This window comes from Pinus tabuliformis, chromosome 8, assembly GCF_031772625.1.
Source record: "Pinus tabuliformis cultivar Carrire ecotype Pingquan chromosome 8, CPIR1, whole genome shotgun sequence".
Classification (NCBI taxonomy): Eukaryota; Viridiplantae; Streptophyta; class Pinopsida; order Pinales; family Pinaceae; genus Pinus; species Pinus tabuliformis.
The window spans coordinates 1,898,098,045-1,898,106,671 of NC_142294.1; the positions used below are offsets into that span (position 1 = coordinate 1,898,098,045).

Here is an 8,627-nt window from a genome sequence, read left to right on the forward strand (position 1 = left end):
TTGAAATGTATATTGTATGAATGTAGAATATACATATCAATGCATATTAATTTCTCTTTCAATTCTAATTTCAACTTTAAATCTCATACTTTACATCATATTTCATCATAAAGCAATCATTGATTAAACTACAAGTAAGAAATTTTAACTTAAATATCAATTTATTTCTTAATTTTATTTTTTATTCTATATAAAAAAATTGAAAGAAATGATTATCTAACTATACATTAAAACTTGTTTATATAAAAAATTTCATCATTTTCACCCAAAAAAAACAAAAAAAACAAACAAACAAGTCTGTAGGACTTGAGATCAACAACAAAAAAACAAACAAACAAGTCTCTAGGACTTGAGATCAACTCTTTCCACTATTCCATATAAATTGCTATTATTACAATTTATTTTTTTAAACTTATATGTTAATTTTTCTTATTATTATTATTGTTTTTATAACATTTTAATTATTATTCTTCTTCTTTAATTACCCAATTTTGGTAACCCTTCTCTTACATACTTATTGGTACAACAGATTTATCTGTAAAAAAAATATTTAACCTTATATATTAATTATTATTATTATTATTATTTTTATTTTTATTACATTTTATTTATTATTCTTCTTCTTTAATTACCCAATTTTGCTAACCGTTCTCTTACATACTCATATACTTATTTACTTATTGGTACAGCAGATTTATCTGTAAAGACATTCTGTCAATAAATTAATATGAGAAACAATATGTAGATATAAAACGCAACTATACAGCATACTCTACCCAAAAGAAATCAGTATTAAAAACCCCGACTTCTAAACTAATAATATATAAAATAACTATAAAACATAGAACACCGATAATTCAATACCAAAGCCCCTTATTATCAAACTATTAATCTGAGAAATAAATGCATTCCTGAACCATTTCAGGAATATGGCAATACCACAACGCATATCTCTGACATTTAATCTTTATAAACATAACATATAGTTAACGACAAGTCGAATAATACTTCAGTACATTTCATTTATTTTTATTGACTTAATCTTCAAAAAATGGCACACTCGATTATTGCAGATACAAATACATTGTATATAAGTGTGACTTATTATGGCTGTACCTCTTCATTATGAATTATGAATTAATAAATCTACAATTGTGACGAATTTCCCCACTTGTCCCAGTGAGGGGTCGATTGTTTCCCATTTTGACCATGGATACTTTGAAGCTGTTGAAGAACGCCTCTTGGTTCCTCATATAAAATTCCACCAACTTCCTAGTACTTCCTCCATTGGAATAGAGCAGCTGGTCTGAATCCAGTAGGCCTTGGCCAGAAGGTAGATTCTCATAATACTGTTTGTCAAAAGTAACCGGAGTCTTCAAATCTAGATCTGTCACAGTGTTGTTATCAAAGCAAAGTTGTTGGAGCGACGTTAAGAACTCTGTTTCAAGAGTGGGATATCGACCTGGCTTGAGTCCCATGAACCTAGAGTTGAATGTTGCACAACGTGCCTTTCCTATTGTATGGGCACCTGCAAAACATATCGATCACTTAGTATCTAAAACTTTCCATTGCAAGTGCTTGAAAAAATTATCAGTTTTTTTGGTTCCTAGTGACATAATCCTGAATAATAATAACCCTTTTACAAAATTTAACATTACACTGAAACTTTGTAAATCACAGAATGATTAGAAGTTGACCATTTTACTGTTTCATATCAATCCCACACACCCTACGCACATGTATATTTCTTGATCCTTTACACAGTTCATGTTTTTAAGCGTGGTTATTAAACGTTTACCCTTCACACTTTTTCATCCTCTGTGTGGCTAAAATAGATAATGTGTTCAGATGAATCTTATAAAGATAAATGGATATATAGATGGGACAACCTGAGAGAGTAACCAGATCATTTTCTGTGAGGCCTACATCCTTAAACTTGGAGATGAGTGTTGAAATATTCGATGTTGGGGGCGGAAGGCTGTTAGCTACTGCTGCTTTGCTTGCTGTTAAGCTATCTCTCCTCCCCAGCGGCACCTCCCAATATGGTCCTCGTGTCTGATCATAACAAAAAGAAAATTCTCCTCTTTTAACTCCAGAATCTCATTTTAACTCTATAATCTTCATAAATATCTGAACAGATAAATGCCCATTTATGAAATTTGAACTTCAGCAATAAAGCAGTAAAATTTTACCAAGACCACAGAATCCCGTGCTGCCATTGCAAGAATATCAGCACATGAAACTTTTCCAGGGCATGCAGATTCAAGCTCTTCTTTGATGTAATCTATGACTTCGAAACCACGGGAAGAGTTGAGGTTGGGACCTGCTGTCTTCTCTCCCTCAAATGTATCAGTGTCATCCAGGAGCACTGAACCATCACATCCCTACACATAATTTTCGTTTCTCTATAAAATATTCATTATAATTTAATCAAATATTTCTGTAACATTAATCGTCTTTATAGTGATAATCTCTACTGGTACGAATGTGCCATCCATCTTTATAGTGAACGCTTAGCCGTGATTGATATGTCATTTACAAATAATCTGCAAATGCTTATAATTTTTGTGCTAATTTCATTGTAACCATTTTACACCGTGTCATCTATTCTGGTCAGGATCCGGAAACACCAAAAACACTCTTGCGGGGATCCCACTGGTCACGGGGACTAATTTAGGGGAACTGATTTAACTGGACTTATTATTTTTTTTACTAAAGAGATTATATTCCCACATAAATACCATGAACAAAATTATAAATTTTTACAATCCTACAATTTTCAGTACAATAATACTAAAATTCCACAGATAGATAGAGTTACTTACATTAACAAAGCAGTCATGAAAATGCAGACGAAGAAGAGACCCAGCCATGCGTGCCTCCTGAGCTACGGCCCTTTGAACTCCGGCGAAAACAATGGCTTCAGCCTGTGGACAAGTCCACAGATAGTAATGAGGTCTTAATGATCCAGGAGGGCGTGCTCCGGAGGTTACCCTGCATGCAGACATCAACGCTAAAAGAAAGCAAAATCTGAGAAGAGCAGCCATGATAGAGCCCCTTTCAATGAGTAGAGAACACAGCGAAATACTAGATCTGTCTGATATTCTCCAGTTGGGTATACAGCAATGAATATTTTTGAGTTGTCTTTATATCTGATTTATAGTAAGAAATCTATAAACTTGGTCGTATAGATCGGTTTGGCTCTGGGGTTCAATAGGGTAAGAGCTAGTAAATACAAGGACGCTTTCTTCACACGGATTCCCTCAGCATGCACAAAACTAAGTTGTTCAAGCTCTTAATTTGACATTCGACTTTGTCCAATTATAGATTCGTTCATGTGTTCCGGACCCATTCAATTGTCCTTCACACTCCAGGGGGGATTATAAAGGACCCATTCAATTGTCCGTGTTCTAGATAACCCATCAAAGTTGATTCTTTCCTTTTTAATAATTATCAGATGAAGGTGAGATTGTAACTGAAATTTTGTTTATAATTTTACAGCTGTTACTCTAATTTTATAGTTTTACCATTGTTATTCTAAATTATAGATAATATTAATTATAAATTAAATTAAAATTAATATTAACCATTATACACTAAGTTAACGATTGTTTCAATATTTTTTCATCTTATTTATTAAATCTCACTTTATTTCCCCATAAACAAGAACACCAAAATGTAAATACGCTGAACCAATAGATAACCTTGTTACACTAAATTCTAACCAGACATAATTTACAAAAACGACAAAACAAACAAACACATTATTACCCACGGTATAATTTGCACAGTCATATAGTTCATTCATATAAATCATATAGTCCATCGCAAAGATTTGTTTGAAGTGGTCTCACAACAAAACCGGGTTGACAATCCACTTCGAAGGAGGATATTTATCATGGATTTGAAAGTCAATTTGTTGATTTTATTGGATGTTTATTGAATACCGAAGCTCTCTTACTTTCTACTTTTATAATTTTTAAAATATAAATTTTGAAGTAGCGAAACTTATGTGAAAGTATTTCAGAAGGTTATACCTGCACCGTATTTTTACTGAAAAGAATATAGAATTTTTAGCATTGGCAATAAGCCATCAACTGAAACCATGATGAAAGCTCACTGAACTAAGAATGATAATAGTCAATTAATTTCTTGTTTTCCTCCTTTTTGCCTTTTCGTCTTTGGACCATCTCGCAATCTTTTATACATGAGAGAGGATTTCGGTTCTAGCAAATTTTCAAGCATCAGTGCATTTGTGTATTTAGTGTATTGTGGTTTTTTAATTTACAATTTTTTTTTTATGGTGCATCATGTTATTCTTAGCACCGGTGCTTTTGAATAATTTAGACGTAATGTCAAGGAAACTTCTGCCAAAACATCCGCTCCGGCTCGCTCACCTTTATTAGTGACCTCTACTACAAATAAATTTTTGTGCTATTTTTATAGGGGCCTCCACAAAAACCTCTTCTACAAGGACTTTTCCTTGTAGTGAATTGCTCTAATAGAGCATGATAATGTGATAGGACTTGAAACTTGAACACCTGCTTGTGGAAGTACAATCATAGCAACCAAATATTAGCAATAAGAAATCCTTTATCTATTACAAGCACAGTGTTCAAAGGAAAACTAGATGTAGTTAAGAGCATAATCCTTTCAAAAGTGAGAGTAGGCAACTCTTGTGAGGTAAAACTGCATCAAGACAAAGGGGGCGCATGCCGGAGCAAAAGTGAGGAGTGAAGGCTCAAAGAGGCTTCAAAGTGCACTATGTTATCAAAGGAAGAGAGAGAGAGGGCTCAAGGGTGCAGGGAACAAGTTAGAGGCTTGAAGGGGAATCATTGTTGTCTTGGGGTGTGCTATGTGCTCAAGGGAAGCCAAAAAGGGCATAGGGCGCAACTGTGAAGCATGAGAGAGGCAGAGGTTAAAGCCTCCCCTCTGCACTATGCACTCAAGGAGACTAAGAAGGGTGTAGGGTGCATGTACAATGGATGAAGCTTGCATGATGTTGCTTTGTAATGTGTCATGCACACAAGGAGGGCACAATTTCTAAGAGTAAGGGTGGCTTTATGTTTTGGAGTATGCTAAGGAAGAAGGCCTAGTCTCTTGGGGTGCAGTTTTCTATGACAGCAAGGCCTTCATATCCAGAAGTGCACTCTTGTTTGAAATGGAAAATGATCAACTTAATCAAGTTCAAAAAAAAAAATGACTGGAATGCTAGGAGGAAGGATCTGCAGGTACTTAAAGACTTTGTCGCAACCATGACCAAATTGTGAAGAGTTACAAAATGTGAATGGTCACAAGAAAGAAACTTTGACTTCACAATGACACTTGTACTAGGAAGAATGTGTAAAAACACTAGCAAAATAAATAGGAATGATGGCATGAATACCAAAAGCAAACAAGAAAGGAAACATACAGGAACTACTTGTAAAGAGTATAAATGAGGAGCTCCTTAATTCAAATAAGTGTGCTAAGCCATAATGAGAATGATTGTGTGAAGAAATGATTAACTAGGTTTATTATAAAGAGATTACATGCAAAGTCCAGACATGCATGTTCACCACTTGTCAATGGATGAGCGAGTTAGTTAAATTAAGTGAAGTGGGCTCCTATTTTCTAGGAGTGTGCTCACAAGCAACAAGAAAAGTGCATGCATGAAGATGAGGAGGCTACATTTCTTGAGCTAAAGGGGTACACTTGACTAGAGGGCACACTCAATAAGTCGAAGAAGTTCACTCCGATAGGGCGCAATTACTTAGCCTAAAAGACTGCGCTCAACTAGAATGCAATGCATGTCATCTTGGAATGAACTTTTGCTCAAGGAGGTGGCAGTTTCATCCACGAGTGCCTCTTATAGCTGTTGTGTGAACAAAGGTGTGTTTTTCTTAGAAAATATGTGATTTTCCTGCTTTTGTGTGTGTGATGCATCTCGAAAAAAGCCAATTACTAAGTCAACAAACGTTATGCCTTCTCCTATCATTGAGTAAGATAACACGAGTGCTAATAAAGATAAAATGACGACACTTAGAAAAAATTCACTGATGTGGAGATGACACTTACAGAAAACACGAGGATAGTCAATTAAACAACATGAAAACAATATGTATCTTGGAACAACAGTTCACATAGGCTCCAAAATTGAATTAAGAAAATATTTTGGAGGGTCATTGTGATCTGGTGCTCAAAAATGAAAGTTGTTGGATTGACGTGAAACCTAAACGATCGTGTATATCTCGTCTTCTTCAATCTGGCGCAACACGTTTCCCAAAAAATGGATGTCATATGCTCTCGGAAATGAGTTTTGATCGATTTCCCAAACATGCAAATTTTGGCCAAAAAAATACTGCTCAATGTGCATTTTGGGCCAGTGGCAGGCTGCCACGTGACCTCTCCTAATTGGCTAAATCTATGATTTATTTTATTGGCCTTGCCACAACTTGACACGAGCTAGGCCAGGGTGGCCCCGACTGGGATGGAGTTGATTGGTTGTTGGTTACATGGACAAACAAGAGGCTACCACGCGGCCCTGGCAGACGCTTCCTTGTGGCACCTCAGTGGCCACTAGAATTTTTGGAGAAGGTCGAATTAACTGCACAAGAATTGATCTTAGCAGCTATTACAAACAATTTTACACCATTTCTATTAAATCATGGTTAGTCCTTATTAAAAGGACCTTTGAAATATTAATTTAAATTAAAGGTTGGTGGAGGTTTGGGTAAGGGCCAAGGGCTAGCCCCAGCACTGGTTACCGTGCCCATACGGACCAGGGGCGGGACCAAGGGCCAGCTCTTAGACCTAGCTCCCCAACCTTAAAACAAACCATGCAACCATAACGCCGAGACACAGGTCCGAAGCGGAGGGCGCTAGACCCAGAGCGCCAACCCCCTGTCATATGTGGCACCCATGTGACCAGCAACCTGCAAGGGGATAGAGGCGAATTTAATCATCCCATAATTTACGTAGGGTTTTAGCTGATTTCTCACCCCATTAGCGGAAAATGGGGTGAAATTGTAGGGCGCTTAGCTGGACCTGGCAAATTTGCAGGTCGGCTAGCACCAAAACTTGGAATTCTCATAACTTTCTCAGTTTTTGATCTTTTTGGGAGAAGGAGTCTAGATAAGGGTTTTTGATAGATCTAGAGTTGTTGGAGCATATTTTGAAGCCATTTGATCACTGTAACTCATTTTAATCACCATTTTTATCATAATGAAAGAGGGTCGAGCATTGGAAGTTGGACAAGGAGACGTAGCCCAAGAGGGGTGAACTCCTTCATCACTTGCATGTGTTGTGGTTACTTATATGGTTTTATTCTTTGTTATTTTCTACAATTTATGAGTTAAATTCATGTTGAAATATGTGTATGAATTCAACTTAAAGAGTTGTTGAGAGATTAAATTGTCAAATTAAACCTCTTAATATTAATTATCAGCCTAGAGTTCGTAAGCACGAGTTGCCTTGCGCTTTCTCTGTTCAAGGCCAAATTAGAGTTTTAATGTTTCCTTATAACAGTTAGTGGAGTAATAAACACATTAACACTTGCAAACATTTAGATGTCATAAGGAGACCCAACAATCAAATTTAACCTAGATATCTCATAAATCTTTACAAACTCTGCCTAGCATTCAAATCTGAACCTAACAAGCTACTAAACTATTTATGGCTGATCTTAAGTAATGAAAATGAACTACTAATCACACAAGACTCAATCAACCAAACGCTCAAATGCTGGTTCTAGCTCTTCCAGTTTATACCCAAAACAAGCAAAGATCTTCTACTTGAAATAGCTTTTCAATCCTTAAGCAATCTGTACTAATAGCAATATGTACCTAATGGCTTGTTACCCTACTAACAAGGATTTTGGAAGTTAAGTACTGAACTGAACAATCACTCTATTTCACTCTGTAACTTGCTAACGGTATTCTGTATTTACAATCAAACCACTTATAAGTCCTAATTAATCAGAATGATGAAAACAACTTCAAGCATCTAGTCTACTCAATACACATCAGTTTAATCAAACAATTTCAGAGAAAATGTACTTTAAATCACTCTGTAATCACACCAATCCTTATTGCAAATATCCTTACTTGGAACCAATGTACTACTATTAAAATCTAATTGATATCTATCTTATGAGAAATGTAATCAATCACTCCACAAAACAGGGGAAATAATTTATCCAAATAAACTAATGAAATCGATCATCACATGAAATAGGGAAAATCATTTATCTAACTAAACTAATGAAATTGATCATCACACAAAATAGGGGAAATCATTTATCTAACTAAACTAATGAATTTATATTTAACAACTAATCACCAAAAGCATTCTTTTGTATTCTACGTTCAATCCACACAGTCTATTAATCAATCCAAGAGTCTATTTTCCAATGAAATAGGGCTAAAGCGATAGTAAATCATCCTAAAGCAATCTTAATCATCAATCTAATTAGCAAGAAATCTTAATCATCAATCCAATCATCTTAAAACCAAACTGAGAGTATACCAATTACAGTGTGCAGACAATCAATGAGGATTTCCTTATGTCATATTTCCTGCAAATAATTCAACAGAGAGTCAATTCGATCCAGTTCTTTAGAGGAAACGAAGAACAATTTGGTGGATAGA

The 8,627-nt window shown here is 35.4% G+C and overlaps 1 protein-coding gene across 1 annotated transcript; it reads right to left on the minus strand.

Annotated features, from left to right (window-relative positions):
• Positions 1 to 1,130: 1,130 nt before the first annotated feature.
• On the minus strand, positions 1,131 to 3,209 carry LOC149243979 (peroxidase A2-like). Its single transcript, XM_089367896.1, has 4 exons — positions 2,826 to 3,209; positions 2,193 to 2,384; positions 1,890 to 2,055; positions 1,131 to 1,528 (listed from the first exon to the last, which is right to left on the minus strand). The coding sequence occupies exons 1-4, from the start codon at positions 3,045 to 3,047 to the stop codon at positions 1,131 to 1,133; spliced, it is 978 nt and encodes a 325-aa protein (XP_089224022.1). The 5' UTR covers positions 3,048 to 3,209.
• Between the last annotated feature and the right edge of the window lie 5,418 nt (positions 3,210 to 8,627).

Excerpts from the sequence above, each read along its gene's own strand:
- LOC149243979 (XM_089367896.1), bottom strand. The coding sequence starts at position 3,047 with ATGGCTGCTCTTCTCAGATTTTGCTTTCTTTTAGCGTTGATGTCTGCA. Across the intron at positions 2,385-2,825 it reads TTCATGACTGCTTTGTTAAT|GGATGTGATGGTTCAGTGCT; the intron begins GTAAGTAACTCT and ends AATTATGTGTAG. Across the intron at positions 2,056-2,192 it reads CACGGGATTCTGTGGTCTTG|ACACGAGGACCATATTGGGA; the intron begins GTAAAATTTTAC and ends TGTTATGATCAG.